The 19,078-nt window shown below is 54.2% G+C and overlaps 4 protein-coding genes across 4 annotated transcripts; all 4 read left to right on the top strand.

Annotated features, from left to right (window-relative positions):
- Nucleotides 1-313: 313 nt before the first annotated feature.
- Nucleotides 314-3,622, top strand: J4E85_007191 (uncharacterized protein; the record flags this gene model as incomplete). Its single annotated transcript, XM_051471424.1, has 3 exons — nucleotides 314-811; nucleotides 863-1,079; nucleotides 1,137-3,622. The coding sequence occupies 3 exons, from the start codon at nucleotides 314-316 to the stop codon at nucleotides 3,620-3,622; spliced, it is 3,201 nt and encodes a 1,066-aa protein (XP_051324498.1).
- A 941-nt stretch (nucleotides 3,623-4,563) lies between these two features.
- On the top strand, nucleotides 4,564-6,672 carry J4E85_007190 (uncharacterized protein; the record flags this gene model as incomplete). The annotated part of the gene is made up of 2 exons (XM_051471423.1): nucleotides 4,564-5,201; nucleotides 5,253-6,672. 2 exons carry the CDS (start codon nucleotides 4,564-4,566, stop codon nucleotides 6,670-6,672), a joined length of 2,058 nt encoding a protein of 685 aa, XP_051324497.1.
- An 824-nt stretch (nucleotides 6,673-7,496) lies between these two features.
- VPH1 (H(+)-transporting V0 sector ATPase subunit a) lies at nucleotides 7,497-10,191 on the top strand (the record flags this gene model as incomplete). The annotated part of the gene is made up of 3 exons (XM_051471422.1): nucleotides 7,497-7,625; nucleotides 7,711-9,802; nucleotides 9,854-10,191. 3 exons carry the CDS (start codon nucleotides 7,497-7,499, stop codon nucleotides 10,189-10,191), a joined length of 2,559 nt encoding a protein of 852 aa, XP_051324496.1.
- Nucleotides 10,192-11,475: 1,284 nt separating this feature from the next.
- Nucleotides 11,476-13,442, top strand: J4E85_007188 (uncharacterized protein; the record flags this gene model as incomplete). The annotated part of the gene is made up of 5 exons (XM_051471421.1): nucleotides 11,476-11,563; nucleotides 11,925-12,359; nucleotides 12,409-12,578; nucleotides 12,639-13,321; nucleotides 13,373-13,442. The coding sequence occupies 5 exons, from the start codon at nucleotides 11,476-11,478 to the stop codon at nucleotides 13,440-13,442; spliced, it is 1,446 nt and encodes a 481-aa protein (XP_051324495.1).
- Nucleotides 13,443-19,078: the final 5,636 nt, after the last annotated feature.

Here is a 19,078-nt window from a genome sequence, read left to right as displayed (position 1 = left end):
GTGAGCCAGGTCTGTTGCATCTCCCACCACATCCGAGGGCCTGCGACCTGCGACGGCCTTCAGACAGCACAACAGCACTACCGCCCGAACCGGAAGTTTTATCGACCTTTTCTCCCTTCCCCGAATCGGCAACCCTTCACACTTGTGACTCTGCGCCAGTCCATTTGGCGCCTAGTGCTGCTGCATAGTCGCCTAATTCATTCCGTTCGCTGGTTTCAGACACTTGTGCGTCATCCGCCAATCACACCCCTGCAGTTGCAGCTGACAGCTGACACTTTGGCCAGCCAAGAAAATCCTCTTCACCAGCCACAACATGGCGGCTAATCACGTGCCAAGTGACCAGGTGCCTCTGCAAGGCCAGAACGTCTACACCGACCCGTCATATCAGCACCTGTTCCCTGGTGTCGACCGCTACGGTACCCCATCATGGGATGCCCAGCTACATCAACACTCGGCGTTGCCACCTAATACCTCAGCCCAAAGCTGGCACCATGGCGCTTACGCACAACAACCCTTTACCGGCGGCAGCCAAGCATACACCACTCAATCACATGGTCTTCGCACCGCGTCGCCGTACCAGTATGGACAGTTTGGCCAGCAAAACTCCTTGGGCGGTTACGGACAGCAATCGAATGTCGACCCATCGCTAGGCATGGATCCCAATGCTATTCGACAGCAGCAACAGTCGCCATATCCAATGCCCATGCGAACCCAAACTCCCCAGGGCCATGCAAGTACCGTGACACCACAAGCTCTGCAGCACAACACGCCCTCACTGCAACAAGCCCGCCCTACTGCATCTCCTTATCAAGTAAGCCTCACCATTGCCTCCTGTCATCTATCAAATGCTAATTCTCCAAAGGCACCGAAGACCTTGGCAGACAACTTTGCTCAGCAGCGTGCATCTGCTACGTTTGCAAAGCCAGTACCCGTGCCTGAATATGACATGCCAAAGGGAAGGAAGTCGGGGGGTCTCTACGTTCTTGACCAGGCTGCACTAGCAAAAGCTACCAATTCTACTCCTTTGAATAAGTTTGTGACACTGGGCAACGAACCATTTCATCTCGCAACCAATAGAAGTAAGCTTGAATATACTACAAACATTGCGCTTGAAGCATCCTCTAACATGTGCACAGCTGCGCTCCCCGTCTACGTCCCTCGGCAATCGCTCAAAGACCTGAAGAAGGCTGGTGCCGATAGCAAGAAGCTTCGTGCAAGTCTTTCGGCTGCCAAGTCTCAGTCGAGAGCCTTCAAATCCACAAAGAAGCCTACGAGGCAGGCGAGCGATAGTGAAAGTACTACCGACTCATCGGATTACGATAGTGACTCTTCAGAAGAAGAGGAGATGCCCATTCCAGAGACAAGACCAGATGATCCTGATGCGGCTGTTCGTTATGATGTGGTCAAAGCTACATGGCATCCTTCTTCGTCTTCGCCTAGCTCTGACCAGATCAAAAACAGCATGCGAGAGGTATGGGAAGTACTCGACACAATCCATAAGCGGTGGCGAGCCGACAGCAAAGCTGTGACGGAAGCGGAGGAACAGAAGAAGCTAGGTGAGCTGCCCGTGCTGAAAAGCCGGGTAACCAGTCAGCGTGACCTGCTCAAGTCTGCCCTTCAAGCTGCGCTTGAGCACTCCCATCCCGATGTGCTATATCAATTGGGACTGATTAAGCCTTTCTTGTATATGTGCTATCAGTTTCTGGCAAACCGGTTCAAAATTAAGGACTACGATGGGCCTTTGTCTGCGGTCATATACGAAGTGCTCTCTCGATGTGGTACCTTGACTCCTGAGCTCCTTGAGGAGACTAGGCTAGGAAAGGCACTTGTTTCGATGAAGAAACACGCAAATGACAAGCACAAAGCCTTCATACAACAAATCATAGATGGTGCTTCCGCAAATTCCAAAAAGGCCAAGGCAAGCTCGCCGCCACGAAGCGAGCCCGCAGAAAACAAGGGCATCAAACGACCTGCACCAGATGCTGCTAGCCGATCATCAACCGAGAACCCTTTGACGAAGAAACCAAAGGCACCCGAAGCTCCTGTGAACGCTGCCAAAAAGGATCTCGCGTCCACTTTGGCTTCGAGATCTGCAACCACTGGTTCGAACACGACAACACAGAAGCGACCTGGCGAGAGGGCGGCACCTGCGCCTGGTCCCGTCAAGACCCGTGTTAGTCAAGTTACCAATAAGCCCTCGGGCATCTTTGCCTCGCTCAACGCGGCAAGTAAGAAGTCGGCGCCTGCACCAGCTCCCGCGAAGGCTGCTGCGCCTAAGGCTGCTGTCCCCGCGCCGAAAGACAAGAAACCAGCGGCAACGACGACATCGAAGCCCGCATTTTCGTTTGCTCAAACGATGGCCTCACTTCAGAAGTCAAAAGAGCCAGAAGCTGCGCCAGTCAAATCCGAGAAGCCAGTTCCAGCGGAAACACAGGAAGAGAAGGCGAAGCGTCTACGGAAGGAAGCTCGGAGACATCTTCGCGTTACGTGGCGGCCTGAGACGTCACTGGTGGAGGTCAAGTACTTTGATCACGAGGCGGATGACGAAGAGATGGACAACAAGGGCGACAATCTTGTTCGGGACGCCGGTGACCTCGGTGGAGAAGGACACATGTTCAAGCAGCACAAGGAGCTTGATCTCGACGACGATGATGAGGAGATGGATTTCGACAGCCGATCATGGCCCCCGCCGTCTCAAGTCGACTTCAGCGTGGTGCCTCAAGACGAGCGCCAGCGCAATTACGCGCCTTACGGTGGCGGAGAGAAAGAGCCGTCGTGCCCTGAGAAGGAGGCCAACGTACAGCGCGAGAACGGTACATTAATGGTCTACTACTCAAGTCCTGACGACATCCCACCGTCACCCCAAGAGCCGGTGGAACAAGGGCAAGACAACACATCGACTGGCACCGTGGTCAGTTTCGGTACTCCGCCCGATATAGTAAAGAACAGGTGCCCACAAGCGCCAATGTCTGCAGGTGTACCCGACTTTAGTCAATTGGAGAACATAATCAAACAGCTTTCCGGAACCAGTCAACCGCCTGCCGCTACTCCGGCTCCTGTCGAACAGGCTTACACGCCGCCTCCTCCGTCAACAGCTGCTCCATTCGACCCCGCTGGCCTTCAGACCATACTCAACTCCATCAGCAATGGCCAAGCCCCTCCTCAGCCCCCACCTGTGTCTTTCCCGATGCAGCCACCGCCACAGCAGCCAGGTATGCCCCTGGATATTGCTGCACTCATTGCCAACATGCAGGCAGCAACAGGCGGCGCTCTTCCTCCACCACCACCTCTCCCAACTGGCTTCCCTCCATTCCCATTCGCTTTCCCACCCCAGCCTCAGCAGCCTGAAGCTGCAGCATGGACTCCACAGATGCAGGATGCGTCCACCTACCAACCCCAGATGCAGCCGCAGTACAACCAGCAGACGAACGGTGGCACCAAGCGGCAACGCGATGAGGGCAACGGCAACGGCAACAACGATCGCAACCAGGGAAAGCGGCCCAAGAATCGCGGAGATCACAAGCCTCACAAGGTCCTGGCATGCAAGTTCTTTGCCAAGGGTCTCTGCAACAAAGGCGAAAACTGCACCTACATTCATGACCCCAAGATGATCGGACAATGATCTCGTTGCAAAAGATGCGGTGTCCCTTGGAGGAATATGGAGGATCTGTATAACAAGCGCTTTTCTTTCTTCTTCATGTTTTCCTAGTTGTCATTCGAGCATATGCATGCATACCCCGGGCGGTTGGCCTGCCCACGCGCGCAGGCCGGAGCATTCACAGGCGTTTGTTAGTAGCGCAGCATTTGAAGGGCGCAAATAGGGATAGTTATGGATATGGGTGGGATGCATCTCTACGGAGACATGGACGGGCTAGGAGTGGTATGTGTCGGATGATAGTCATTGTGCAGATGGATAGCATCCTAATTCTATTAACACATACTTGCATTTTATTGATCTGTTACTTGATTTCGCATTGCTACCTAGAGTGATGACGCGCCCTTGGGGAGTAGACTAAATGTTCAGCTGCAGGCGTGGAGTCGATAGCGTTCGCTCGCAGCCTGGAACCTGCAGCTATGGCCCAAACAGTTTCAAGGCTGCATGTTTGGGAAAAGCAATCACGTGGTAAACGAGTGAGGCACTCGGCGCCCTCCTTTTGATGATTGTCTTTTCCGCATCATTTTGTGCCTGATCATCGCCTTTATTCTGGTTCCGAGACGTGTTGTTGTGGAGTAGCGCGCATCAACCGGTTCCGCGCTGACCAGGCTTTCCCGCAACGGCAAGCTCCGTCATATCTTTTCACAGGCATCAGACATCATCCAACCTTGGCCGATCCGATTCCAGCCCTCCGTCCAACACTCGCCCTCGCCCATCACGACCGCAATCGCTGCACCCGCTGCACTCTCTGGACCCGCACCCTCGGCGCTCTCCACGTCGCTGGCCTCTTCTTCCCGGACCTTCTCCGCTGCCGAGTCATCGCTCCGCCGTACACGAGCCGATCCACGACCACCCCACGCCCACGACATCGCGCCTCCATCGTCCGCCACTACCCAGACCCCGCAATCATGGCTCCCGCCCGCAAGAGGACCACCAACATCGCGCGTCGCAGGCGGACGGACGACGAGGATGAGAGCCAGTCGGTGGCAACCCTTGCCGACGACTCGCAGAGCGACGCTTCCCTGCTGAGCGATGTCGACGAGGACGCCGACGCCGACAACAGCGACCTGAGCGAAGTCGACAGCGCGCCCTCCCTCACACAAGGAAAGCCTAAGCGGAAAGCAAACGGGGCGCGTGATGCAAAGGCTCGCCAGGATGCAAGCAATCGCCAACCCTCGCCGCCCATCGCCCGCTCCGATGTGGCCTTTTCCACCATGAAGGAGACGGAGATCATGATGAATGGCCTGAAGATTGGCGAGGACGGAAAGGACGCGGAAGTGGTCGACTTCGAGACGGGCGTGGCAGCAGTGGAAGCCGCACCCGCCGTCGGTGCGCCGCAATCGCGGGCAGAGACGCTGGCGGAGCGGCGGCGGCGGGAGCATGAGGAGTACAAGAAGAAGCGCGACTCGGATCCCGCCTTCATCCCCAACCGCGGCGCCTTCTTCATGCACGACTCACGGCATGCTCCTGGTCAGAATGGCTTCAGGCCCGCAGGCCGTGGGCGTGGGCGGGGTGCTCCCATCGGCGGGCCCTTTTCCCCTGCCAAGTACGTACAGACGCGGAGAGCATGGAGACATTCAACTAACACGTCCTCTAGCATGCGGCCACAGCCACAGGAAGCCACGGATTCCCCCTGGCAGCACGACCTGCACGAGACCGTCAACGCGCCCGGCTCTCACGCCCACGCCGGACACCATCCTTCCAATGGTCCCATGTTCGCATCGAGAGTACCGCCGGGCCCTAGCCAGAAGCCACCGCCAGCTCGCAACTTCTCAACCACGACGCATACGCACAATGCCATGGTACGCGTCTTCCTGCCCAACATGAAGGGCCCTATACACTTCCAGAACGTCCCCATAAAGTCGCACACTCGTCTGCCCAACCATCGGCCACCCCTCCGTCGCGACAAGCCAGTCCGCATATCCCTACCTCCGGCTCCACCGCGCTACATCTTCCCCACCACAGAGCGCTCCTTCATCTTCATCCCAAGGGCCCTTCGACCCAACCAACAAGGCTTCGGCCGGGGTCGCGGTCGATTTGGATCCTTTGGCGGAGGCTTCTCAAGCAGACGGACAAGCGCGTACGGAGGCAGTGTATACTCGCCAAGTGTAGCCATGAGCAGGCGGTCGTCCATTGCACGCGAGATGGGCCGGGACAATCTCGTCTCTCCGGCTGGTTCCATCATGTCACGTAACGGTGGTTTCGTTGATCCCAGTCGTCCTGTCGTGCGCCTCCCGCCTGGTGGCCCTCGGATGCCCAATGGACCGTCCATGATCTCGCCCACGAACGGCGCTGTGCAGCCACCTTACCCTCTTCCACAGAAGCCTACCTACCGGGAGAACTGGCAGGGTTCACTTCCGATGCACCAGCCCCGCCCGCAGAAGACTGTCTCTGTTGCTGGTATCGAATCGCCTGCATCTATGAGCTTCAACCCCCCGCAACAACAAGAGCAGCAACCCTTCCATCAGCAAGTTCCCGCGCACATCAATGGAGCTGCTCCTGCGGTCGAGCAGCCATACTATCAGCATGGACGTCACCCTTCGTACCCAAGCCAAGTGTCGACCGGCACACCCAACATTCCCGAACGAGCCATCCACGCTCCCGCATTCCAGCCTTACGCGCAGCCTGGCTTCCAGCCACAAGCCTTTGTGCCACAGGGATACTACTATCCTCAAAACGGCGCCCAGCCCCAATACATGGCCCCTGCCGGCATGGTGCCAATGTTCGTTCCTGGCGCTCAACAGCCAGGCTATGTCATGCCGGTGTCTGCTCCTCCTCCTCCTCCTCCTGCGGCTCCACCAGCTCCGGCTGGTCCTCCCAACATGGTGGCTTACGAGCAAAACGGCATGACATACTACGTCGATTCCGCCTCGCTTTACCCGGCGCCGCCAGTAGAGAACTATGCTCAGCCTAGCTATGCCGTTCCTGGGATGGGAGGCATGATGACACCTGGTCCGGACGGCGCCTACTACTACCCACAGCAAATGCAGCCCGCGACATTCTACCCGCAACAATAGACGACTAGATCCTTGCCACCCATGTCCCATCTCACAATCGCTCTGATTATCGGTTTTGCATTTCGACATGTTACGTCCAACTATACAGTTCCTTCCTTGCAGTCGAGCATGGCGCATCTGGCTTTCGATTGGGATATTCGGTGTTCTAGGCGAAGCACATTCGACAGCGTAACTTGGTTCTTTCCCTCGGTCACGACAGCAAGCGACACAAAAACATTCATATTATCAAATGTACTGGCGGGTATCGGTCTTTTCTCAGCTGCTTACGATGTGGCTCTTTTACACAAGAGATGATCTGCTTACGTTTGCATGGTGTTCTGCGTCTTGCGTTCGGTGGCTGTATCTTTCTTAGTCTGGATATTTCTACTCTGTCCTAATAAAGCTAAACTTTGATTCCTCGACATTTGATATTCCGGTCTTCTCCTGGCTTCTTGCATTATGGCAAGCAGCAATGTATCGGGGTTGGAGAGGCGTCAAGTAGGCGAATGCCTGTGTAAGGCTTTGTTGCTCGTCAACTACTTAGATAAATAAATATTGGTTTCACCACCACGATCTCGCGACGGCGAACAACAGCAGACCTCATTGTATTGCTTGTATTGCTTGTGAATTGCTTTTAGATGGTGAATGGGTGTGGTTGGCATGGATGCAGTAGCGGGGCTTGGCGCGTCAAGACGCTAAGAGCTGGCACTGGGTTCGCCGCATCATCATCGCGCAGGCGTTCGAGGCAGCTCTCGCTCCATCAACCTCCATCTCGCATAACCCGCCCCCATCGAATTCCGGGACAAGCACACCTCGCCCGAAGTCTTGTCTCCCGATCCGCCATCATGGCGCCCAACAAGGACACCATGTTCCGCTCCGCGGACATGTCCTTGACCCAGCTGTACATCGCCAACGAGATTGGCCGCGAGGTCGTCTCAGGCCTCGGAGAGCTTGGTGTCATGGACTTTAGAGATGTGAGCACAGGCAGACGTGTTCTGGAGCTTCTCTGGCAGCTCTGGGACGGATGTGATGGCATGGGAAGCTGACAAGATGTACTAGCTCAACGCCGACACGACCGCCTTCCAACGTACTTTCACCCAGGAGATTCGCCGCCTCGATAACGTGGAACGCCAGCTCCGCTACTTTCGCGCCCAGATGGAGAAGTCGGACATCTCGATGCGCTCCATCTACGACTTCAACAACCCCTTCACTGCGCCTTCCGCCTCCGAGATCGACGAGCTCGCGGACAAGAGCCAGAGCTTGGAGCAGAGAATCTCTTCGTTGAACGAGAGCTACGAGACACTGAAGAAGCGCGAGGTGGAGCTCACAGAGTGGCGATGGGTGTTGAGAGAGGCTGGTGGCTTCTTCGACCGGGCCCGTGGCCAGACTGAGCAGATTAGGGACTCTGTTGATGATGACGACGCGCCGCTGCTCCAGGATGTTGAGCAGAACGGACAGGGTGACACGGGTGCCGAGCGCTCTTTCACTGTCATGAACATCGGTTTCGTCGCTGGTGTCATTCCTCGCGAACGCATTGCCGCGTTCGAGCGCATCCTGTGGCGTACTCTCCGCGGTAACTTGTACATGAACCAGTCGGAGATCCCCGAGGCCATCATCAACCCGGAGAACAACGAGGAAACCAACAAGAACGTCTTCATCATATTCGCGCACGGCAAAGAGATCATCGCAAAGATCCGCAAGATCTCAGAGTCGCTCGGCGCCGACCTCTACAGCGTGGACGAGAACAGCGAGCTCCGCCGCGACCAGATTCGCGAAGTCAACACCCGCCTGAGTGACCTGGCTAGCGTCCTGAAGAACACCAAGTCCACCCTCGATGCCGAGTTGACTGCGATAGGACGCAACCTCGCAGCTTGGATGGTCGTCATCAAGAAAGAGAAGGCTACCTATGAGACGTTGAACAAATTCTCCTACGACCACCAGCGCAAGACGCTCATTGCTGAGGCATGGGCCCCTACTAACTCCCTCGGTCTGATCAAGTCGACCCTGTCAGATGTCAACGAGCGTGCTGGCCTGTCAGTGCCCACCATTGTCAACCAGATCAAGACCACCAAGACGCCACCGACATACTTCAAGTCGAACAGGTTCACAGTGGGTTTCCAGACCATCATCGATGCCTACGGAACGATCAAGTACCGCGAGGTCAACCCTGCGCTGCCAGCCATCGTTACGTTCCCGTTCATGTTCGCTGTCATGTTCGGTGATGCCGGACACGGTGTCATTATGCTTCTCGCAGCTTGCGCCATGATTTACTTTGAGAAGCGACTCGAGCGCAGCAAGCTCGATGAGTTGTTCTCCATGATGTTCTACGGTCGTTACATTGTCTTCATGATGGGTCTCTTCTCCATCTACACCGGTCTTCTATACTGCGACGCTTTCTCTCTCGGACTGCCCTGGTTCAAGTCTATGTGGGTGTGGGACAACGACGGCAAGGGCCCAACCTCGAGCCGTGTGGAAGGTTACACCTACCCCTTCGGTCTGGACTACCGCTGGCACGACACCGAGAATGATCTGCTGTTCTCCAACAGTTACAAGATGAAGCTCAGTATCTTGCTCGGTTGGACCCACATGACCTTCTCCCTGATGTGGTCGCTTGTCAACGCTCGCTACTTCAAGACCAAGATTGACATCTGGGGTAACTTCGTTCCCGGTATGATCTTCTTCCAGTCCATCTTCGGTTACCTCGCCTTTACCATTGTGTACAAATGGTGCATCGACTGGCCTGCGCGTGGCGAGAGCCCGCCCAGTCTACTCAACATGTTGATCTACATGTTCTTGAGTCCCGGTACACTCGAGGCTGGCACCCAGCCGCTCTACCCTCATCAAGCAGGCATTCAAGTGGTTCTCCTCTTGTTGGCGCTTGCTTGCGTTCCCGTCCTTCTGTTCCTCAAGCCGTTCTACCTCCGCTACGAGCACAACAAGGCTCGCGCAATGGGCTACCGTGGCATCGGCGAGAACTCGCGAGTCAGCGCGCTCGACGACGACGACGAGAACGGTCATGCCAACGGACGTGATAGCTATGGAGATGACGACGATGGCATTGCCATGATCACCCAGGACATTGGCCACGGCGAAGATCACGAGGAGTTTGAATTCAGTGAAGTCATGATCCACCAGGTCATTCACACCATCGGTAAGTTCCCCATATCGCCCTCATACCACATCTACTAACATCCTTCTCTAGAATTCTGCCTCAACTGCGTCTCCCACACAGCCTCGTACCTCCGTCTCTGGGCCCTTTCCCTCGCCCATCAACGTCTCTCCATCGTCCTCTGGGAAATGACCATGAAGAACGCCTTTGCCTTCACCGGCGTCGGCGGCGCCTTCATCATGGTCTTTGTCTTTTACTTCTGGTTCGCACTCACGGTTGCCGTGCTGTGTGTCATGGAGGGTACGAGTGCCATGTTGCATTCGCTGCGTTTGCACTGGGTCGAGGCTATGAGCAAGCATTTCATCGGTGATGGTGTGGCGTTTGAACCGTTTAGCTTCAAGCAGTTGCTTGAGGATGAGCCTGTAGAGTAGTTTGCTGTTTTGTTTTGTGCAATGTCCTTTTCCTTGTGTTTGGGTTTTAGTTAGTCAGGTGGTGGTGCTGCTGTAGGAATATGATGAGAGTAATTGTGCATGTCTGTATATAGGAATGGATATTTTTACTCCGTATTACCTCGTGTCGCTGAACTTGAACATTAGACTAATTCGGTCCATGTGGTTTGGAAGAGACATGGTGTACCGGAAGTATTCGGTTTGTCAAGAAATTCTGCTTGGACCGCACACCACTCTGAAACTTGAATCAACTCCTTTTTTGCGTGAATTCTCTCACGAACTGCTGATCGGAGAGTTTCGGGTCTTGAGTAAACCGTGTGCCTGGCCCGCGGACAGGAAATATGAGTGGGCCCACGATCGTAAGGCTGTTATTGTGGCTGGGTGAGGCATTATTCCCCTTGGGCGCCACGGAACCGCGGATCAGCGACCAGTGTTACAAGCCTCATATCGGTGATGACATTTGCAGCTGCAGCTGTGACATCTGGCGGTGCTGAGGCGTAAGCTGACAGGGGGTTGTTTGGCCACACCTTTGGAGGGGTCTGCATGGGCAGCAAGCATGGCTGGCTTTCGATGTCGCTCGTCGTGCATGGCGTCTTCTCCACGCCAATGCCGACCTGCATATCCGTCCCATGTGGCATGGACTAAGTTCTTACATCGGCCTCGACGCGGTCGGCAGCACTAACTACCGTACGCTACGCATACCGTCAAGCGGTGAAGGACAAGTGAACCCAGGATGAGGGCTCTTTGCGATCTAGAGGCTAAAGGCACGCGCCGATCCGGGACGTAAGCCTCCATCATCTCCGTGAGGCAATTGATTAGGGAGTAGGGATTGTCTGAGCAACGTCGCAAGGCGTGTCTGTGTTATCCCCGGTGGCTGAAGCGGAAGAAGGAATGTCACATACGGCATCGGGCTAGCTACCAACGCAGCTCGCACATGTGCAGTTGTGGATGCGTGCATGCATGCGTTTGTGGGTGGATGCCCTACCTGGCGTGCGTGCGAGCGGCGTGCGAGAGGGCACCACGACACGCGTGTTTACTTCGTACGGCGAGTTATAAAGGGCCGATGCGCCTTACCTACCCTACATACCCAAGTTATCTATCCCTTGAGCCCCTCATTTCTTGAACATTGCTCGCTCTGTTCTGTTGATACCACCTGCCGTCTTTCCTTCCTTCCACCCCACTACGCAGATCTGCGCACCCACCCCTCCATCATCGAAAGCTAGGCAAAAGCTTGATTTCGCGCAACCACCAAACTCTACACACACCATGTCTTTCTCGGCAGACAAAGTCAGTCATCTCAAGGGCGCCTTCTCCCAGAGGCGCTTTTCGAGTTCGAAGGATCCTAGCGAGAGTGGTACGTACCTACCTACCCGTTTGTTCTTCCGCGATTGCTGTTGGCTACGTCATTCCTGAGGTGTACAACCCAATGGAAGTGGATCTGAGAAAATTGGGGGCGCCGCGCTGCTTAAGATGGGGGTTTGGGGAGCTTAGGCATTCCGATGTTACCGCTTGAGGTTCCTATCGGTCTTTCTCCAACTTTTGCGCGCTTTTTTGGAGAGTCTTGTTGGAGGTGCCGTTGTCTTTTTAGCCGCTTTTCTTATCGCACTTCGTTCCCTGCGTTGTTCCTTGCAGCCATGTCGCATACCAGACACGAATCAGGTCTTTACAAACTGGAAGGATATGTGTTAAAGGTCACAAGTGCTAACACATCCCAGAACTCGGATCCTCCATCCATCGCCAATTCCGCCAGTCGCACGAAGGCCACAAGCCACACGCCGGTCTCGACGCCACGCGCGCCTCCACAGGTGTCGTCTGGACATCCGAACAAGCCTACAAGCACGGATTCCTCGAACACCCCGAAGAATGGGCGAACCTAGGTCAGGGTGCGCCCGAAGTCGACGACAGCATCAAAGGCTGCTTTGAGAGGCCGAAGGAAGTCGATATCAGTGCCCATGGCAGAGAGTACGGCCCAACTGCTGGTATCAGGCCGCTGAGAGAGGCGGTCGCGACACTATACAACGAGCACCACCGCAAGTGGCGCAAGAGTCAGTATACATGGGAGAATGTGTGTATTGTGCCTGGTGGACGTGCGGGTTTGATCCGTATTGCTGCTGTGTTGGGTAACTGCTACTTGGGCTTCTTCATTCCTGGTATGTTCAGATTGGAATCGCGGGTTATGGCTGGTGCTGACAAGATTAGACTACACTGCGTACAACGAGATGTTGTCGCTCTTCCGTAACATCGCTGCTATTCCCGTTCCCCTGGGCGAGGCCGATCAGTACCACATGTCTCCCGACAAGATTGCTGAGGAAATCGCTCGCGGTACCTCTGTTATCCTTACATCGAACCCGAGGAACCCGACTGGCCAGGTATGTAGCTGGAAATATTGCATGGAGGCATACACTGACTTCGTTTCTTCACCTTTGTAGATGGTCACCAACCCCGAACTCGCACAAATCCAGAACATCTGCCGAGACCGCGCAACCCTGATCATGGATGAATTCTACTGCGGATACAACTACACCACCAACTGCGACGGCACCGTCATCTCCGCCGCCGACAACGTCGAAGACGTAGACGAGGACGACGTGCTCATCATCGACGGACTCACCAAGCGCTTCCGTCTCCCCGGCTGGCGTGTAGCATGGGTCATCGGCCCCAAGGAATTCATCCAAGCCATCGGCTCCTGCGGATCCTACCTCGACGGAGGCTGCAACGTGCCCTTCCAAGAAGCCGCCGTAGAAATGCTCTCACCACCCCGCGTCCGCAACGAGATGCGCGCTCTGCAAATGCACTTCCGCACCAAGCGCGACTTCGTCATCGGCCGTCTCCAGGAAATCGGCTTCAAGTTCCCGTACATGCCCAACTCGACCTTCTACCTGTGGCTCGATCTGTCAAACCTACCTGAGGGTATCAACGACGGTTTGAACTTCTTCCAGGCTTGTCTCGAGGAGAAGGTCATTGTTGTTCCCGGTATTTTCTTCGACTTGAACCCTAGCCGTCGTAGGGATCTGTTCGATTCGCCGTGCCATCACTTTGTCAGGTTGAGTTATGGACCGAGGATGGATGTCCTCGAGAAGGGGCTGGACTCTATTGAGAGGATCGTTAAGAAGTAAGTCAACATTGAGACGCAGGATTGCGAAGCTATGCTAACAATTCATAGGTACAGGGAAGAGCCGCAAAGGCATCGCGCTGTGGCCCACAGGCCGCGTGGTACTGGAGCGCCCAACTAGATGTGAGTTGAAGGCGACATGCGTAAGATGGATGATCTGCATGGATTACGAAGTCTATGCCGACTTCAATACAAGTTATCGTCTTCACTTTGCACCGATTCTGTGCGCATGTATGCTGCTAACCTGCTATTTTGACGAGCCCTCACCGCTTTCCAATATCTATGAACTCCGCAATCCTTTCAACGTCTATCATAACAGCTAATTCGGTGGTAATAAATGAGGATTATGAGATAGCCCTTACGGTCGAGCGTTGGCTTATATCCGTCTTATCTCCTCGAAGGCCTAACTGGGTGTCAGCACTACAGCACAGGACGAATGACAAGGCGGGAAGGGCGCTTCTACTGCATAACTTCGCCTCTTTAACACCGATCAAGTCTCCTACTTCTATCGTAAATGTATTGGCAGTTCCGATGGTTTGGTTGCGACACTGCGTCGCGGGTTATGGGAAACTATGTAAAGGGCTTTAACCGGTAAGCTTTGAAGATTAGCGGTACCCGAGCAGGAACGCTCTGGTTTCCTCATATTGTCAAGCCTTCCAGCTCCTTTCTTTGTTCCTTTCGTTCTTTTCATCTCACTTGTTTTCCTGCGTTTCGTCGTTTCCAATAGCAAGCATGGTCTCAATTTACACAACTACTGTCACGGATCCAAAGGACTGGTATGGTATATGGGGGACTGGATATGCTCCACTGACAACTATCTTCGAGCCTCCAGCCAATTGCTCAACTCAATGGATACGTGATGCAACTGAGCCAGGGCGGATATGGAGTGGATACGAGAACCGTGACTATGGTCAGCCAACCGGCTATTTCACACGTTGCAATCCGTATTCCCAGACAAGTCCACAATATAGTCCGGGGATATGTACGTCTGATCAAGATTTGGTTGGCATAACCGAAGCGCGTTTTCCAAGCTCGGTGCTATGGCTTGGACTCTGTTGCGACAGGTTGTTATCCCCGTTCGAAGAACATTAAGTACACAAACGGCTTACATATGCACACAGGGGTATGACACTTGGCTCAACGGCCATGTGCGAAAAGTCTTTCACATCTCCGTGGAAGGCTTACACATACTTCACCACTATCTTAAGCTCCGCGTGGACCCTCTGTGACCCTGGGAACTCCACGGTAGTTGCTGTGGATTTAACAACGGATTTATGCTCTGAGGACACGAGCGGGTCTAGGGTGCAAGTCACTGATGTAACGACTATGCGGCACCCACCGACTGAGGTCCTATCCGGTTCCGCAATTGCATCACCATTCTGGGTGTATTGGGAAACCAGCGATTTGACTGACTTCCCAGTCGAGTACGCGTCGTCGCTCGCTTCAATGATCAACGTCCCTTTCACAGCTGCAACTCCATCCAACACTACATCTCCGGAACCAGCACGCCCAGCTGCTGACGCTGAAAACAAAGGCTCCAGTCTGAACCCCGGAGCCATAGCCGGTATAGCCGTTGGAATTGGCGCATTGGTCATAGCCGGCATCGTTATCCTCCTGTATCTTTGGCGAAGACGAAAGCAACGAGAACGTCTACAGCACCGGACGTGCCTGAGATGGAAGGAAGTTCAAGAGGTTTGAAGCACTTCATGGGTGGGAAATGGAGAGCTGAGACAGACGGGACTTCAGAGCCGGTAGAAGCTGGATCGACAAGTGTGAGGATCATTCCGGGGCCGCCCGTGGAATTGGATGGTACGCAGAGGGAACGGGATCAATGACGCATATCTGGGTATCGGGATGGAAGGGCGAAGCATACACCATGCAGATTGACATCTTGGAAACAAACGCGAGGAAGATCTTACAACAATTTGCACGAACGAGAATTGATGGACCGCAGATGCGACACCTTACCAAGGAGAGAATACGCATTTCATTCAAACTGGGGCCCGGTCTTGTTTCGCAATGGTTATTGAATTCTGGAGGTCTTCTTGGTGCACAGCCTGAAGAGATTGGGGCTAGATTCTATTGACAGAGCAGCCTGGCAGTGTAAGACCCCTCAGCCTCATGCGATTGCCTAGCCACTGGTGCACGCTGCTGTATCTTGGGCAATTGCGGCTGTGCTTCGTTGATTGTCTGCTTCTCTTCTGTTTGGCACTAGTTCATATCCACTCTATTTCCGGACAGGTTGCGCATCTCCCCTGCATCGCAAACTCTAACATCAGTCGTGCTCCCACCTACCATCGACCTTACCTGGATGGGCCTGCTCTATGATGTGGGTAAAGAGAATAAGGCGTCCAGTTCGGCGTTCAGTCGCATCCATGCGCCTACGACTAATGACCTAGATGATCTCGCAGCTTGTTACCGGTTTCCGATACGGTGTGGGGGCCAGCCTTGTGATGCGGCAGGGCTGTTAGGTGTTACTCTGTGGCTGCGGGCGGGACAGCGCGACACCGCTGATAGGGTCCGCTCCGCCTGACAAGGCTTGCTTGTGTTAGTAGACTGGTTATGAGAGGTCGCCGTTCATCTGGTGGCTGCAGGCGGGCCACCGGTCAGCCATGTCGGAAGATTGGTGGCCGCCCCGCAACCTTCAAGTCGCCGATGTCTCAACTACTATGCGCTGACTTCGAGTTCATAGTTCTCGTGTTCCCAAGCCCTTTCTCCTGAAACGTTTGTTCTTGTTGCCCGTTCGATCTTCAACCAACATCAAGCATGGTGCTTTCCAGCATAGCCATTGTTACGGACCTTGCGCAATGGAGCAGTTCAGGTCCATCCGGCGATCCTCCCCCTCTGACGACTAGATACGATCCTAGCCCGGGATGCGCGACTCAATGGATACAAAATCCGGTCAACACCACGAACATCCGAAGTGGAGATAACAGTCTCGTTTGGCGATCCGCGAATGGTGATCTCGTGGTAACGCGCGTCCAGAATCTTCTGTCAGCGAACTACTACAAGTCTTGCCGCCCTTTCCTCCAGCCGGTAGATCAGCCGTATTACAGCCCGGGGATATGTACAAGACAACAAACGATAGCTGGTATCGAGGAGCAGCGCTTTGGCAGCACGCGAAGGTGGAGAGGATGGTGTTGCGACAGGTTGTTTGCCCACGGCTGAATCCGAATCTCTAAACCCGGGCTTACGTATCCACCAGGGGAATGTCCATGACAGTTCTTGGACAGGACTGCGAAGGCGAGTTTTCGACTCCTAGGACCGCGCTCGCAAATTTCACGACGACAATTATAGACCAGTGGGATAGGACTCAAATCGTCTCGGGCATTGACACAGCAACGAGGTTTTGTACAAGGTCAGGGGGTTCCCAGACTTGCGCAGATCAGACGACGCTGCAGAGGCCGACTGTGTTATCTTCTGGTATGGCTTTTGCTACTCCCTTCGGGGTGTATTGGGAGGAAAGAGATTTGTCGAACTTTCCTACCGAGTATGCTTCGTCACTCGCGTCCCTGGTTGACACTACATTTGGAGGCAACAATACGACTGAGGATCCAACTCCGGACTCAAAAGATGATGGCTTAAGTCCTGGCGCTATAGCGGGTATAGCAGTCGGCATAGGCCTATTCGTTATCATCGGTATCGTTATCCTCTTGTTCTTGAGGCGGAGGAAAAAGCAGCAGAGAAAACGCCTTCAGCAGCCGAACGAGGCGGAGATGGACGGGAACTCGCAAGGGTTCATGCACCCTGTGGATACTAAATGGAGGGCTGAGGCGGATGGAAGATCGGTCCCCGTCGAAGCTGGGACGGGAGGTGTGGTGCCGCGGTCGCCGGTGGAGCTGGATAGCACACAGCGGGCGAGAGACCGTTGAGGATACGGAAAAGAGAAGGGCGCTTTCATGATGGCAATTGAGCGATGCCTATCGTTCTCTTGAGTCACTGTTGCTTGCATACCCGTCGTGCATACAACAGGACTGCAGGTACCCTATTATGGCATCGATCACCACAGACAAGGCGCACAAGGTATCGTCTATACTCGTTTGTGGAACTAAACAATGCATACCCTTGCTCGTCTCTTGCGATTTTGCGCTCGCGAAGTGCATTGCAACGAATACGAACTGCAAAACCTACAAGCTTCCGAAATAGCCAACTCGGGTACTGTATCTTTACATTTTGTCTAGTAAAAACTGAGGACAAAGTACAGGGAGAAATTGGATCGGCCCGTCGTGTAGTACAGGCTGCAGCTCCTGCATGGAGTTCACATATACGCGCCAATAGCCACGCCGCATATTGCGGCGTAGCAACGCTACCAATCAGAAAATAGTTCGATGCTTGTCGTTTCTCCACATTTGAAACCAAGTTTCGTACCGCTGGCCAAAACCTTCGCGTTCTCTTTCGCCCCGCACATACTGCACTGTCTTCTTTTCTCTACCAATTCCACTTATCATGAATTTATCAGTTGCTACTGCCACCTTGCAGTCAAATTCATTGTACAGCGACATCAGCCCGACGTCTTTACCGCCGCTTGTGACTGTATTCACTCCTCCAGCGTCATGCTCGACACGCTGGATGTACCTCTCGGATGGTGACAATGAACAACTCTATAGTGGACTAGAGGTGTCGTTCAGCTATCCTGGAGCTTTCGACTCATCTTATTACTCAGATTGTAATCCGTACGGGACAACACCGGTGTATAGCCCAGGAATGTGCGGCCATGGCCAAACCCTCGCCAGAATATGGGAATTCCATCTCGGGGATGACCTCTATTGGCAGGGAGATTGCTGCAACGAGTAAGCTATTTAATACTGTCCCATGTGAATCACTCATTTAACTGTATTTTAGCGACATGATCAGCGATCCTTCAGTGCGGATGTGCAAAAAAACCGTGTCGGAAACCACGACTGTGCTTGCTCGGTTCAACACCACGTGGGTCGATAGATTTGGACAGACCTCCACGTTTCTCAATATGTTCGATAAGAACACGGTGTTGTGCACCACCGGGGGGGGGTGCACGACCCTTTCTCTAAAGAGTGAGACGGTGATTTCCTCAGCTGTAGCTTTCGCTTCGCCGACCTCCGTCTACTGGCATTCTAGCGACCTTGCGTTCTTCCCTGAGGATTACGCATCTTCTCTTGCAGCCGTGATGAGTGTTTCATTTGGCACCTCTCCTACACCCCCCTCGCTACTATCAACCACGCTGTCGTCAACCGATTCCTCTTCAGTGCCACCAAGGGCCTCGCCAAGTCCAGATTCGGGGCTGAGTTTAGGCGCCAAAGCCGGCATCGGGGTTGGAGTTTGCGTCTCTGTCATAATTGGTGTCGTATTTCTGTTGTTTTTATGGCGAAGGCGGAAACGACAACGACAACAACAGAAGGATACACAGCAACAGGAGCAGGAGCAAGAGACAACCGCTCAGATCGGGGTCGCAGAGATAGATGGAGATGCGCGCGACTCAAAACGCTTTGTAGGTGGCCATTGGAGGGCTGAGACCGATGGAACGTCGGCTCCAGTCGAGGCTGGGTCGACGAGTGTGCATATCATATCTGGACCGCCAGTGGAACTAGATGCCACCCATGCAAGAGATGGGGGTTAGGCCAAGAAAATCCATGTAGGATGTTACACAGAAATGAATGAGACTCGGGAGGAGCGAGGATTAGAAACAGAGCTCATTGAGAAAAGCACCTGGGCAGACTTGCTGATGTTCCCGGAATAACCACGACACGGACAGTCACAAAGTATGAGAGCACCATGATGAGG

The sequence above is a fragment of the Alternaria conjuncta genome, assembly GCF_024043145.1.
Source record: "Alternaria conjuncta strain BMP 0040 chromosome Unknown scaffold_10, whole genome shotgun sequence".
Classification (NCBI taxonomy): Eukaryota; Fungi; Ascomycota; class Dothideomycetes; order Pleosporales; family Pleosporaceae; genus Alternaria; species Alternaria conjuncta.
This window is presented reverse-complemented; position numbering and strand designations above follow the sequence as displayed.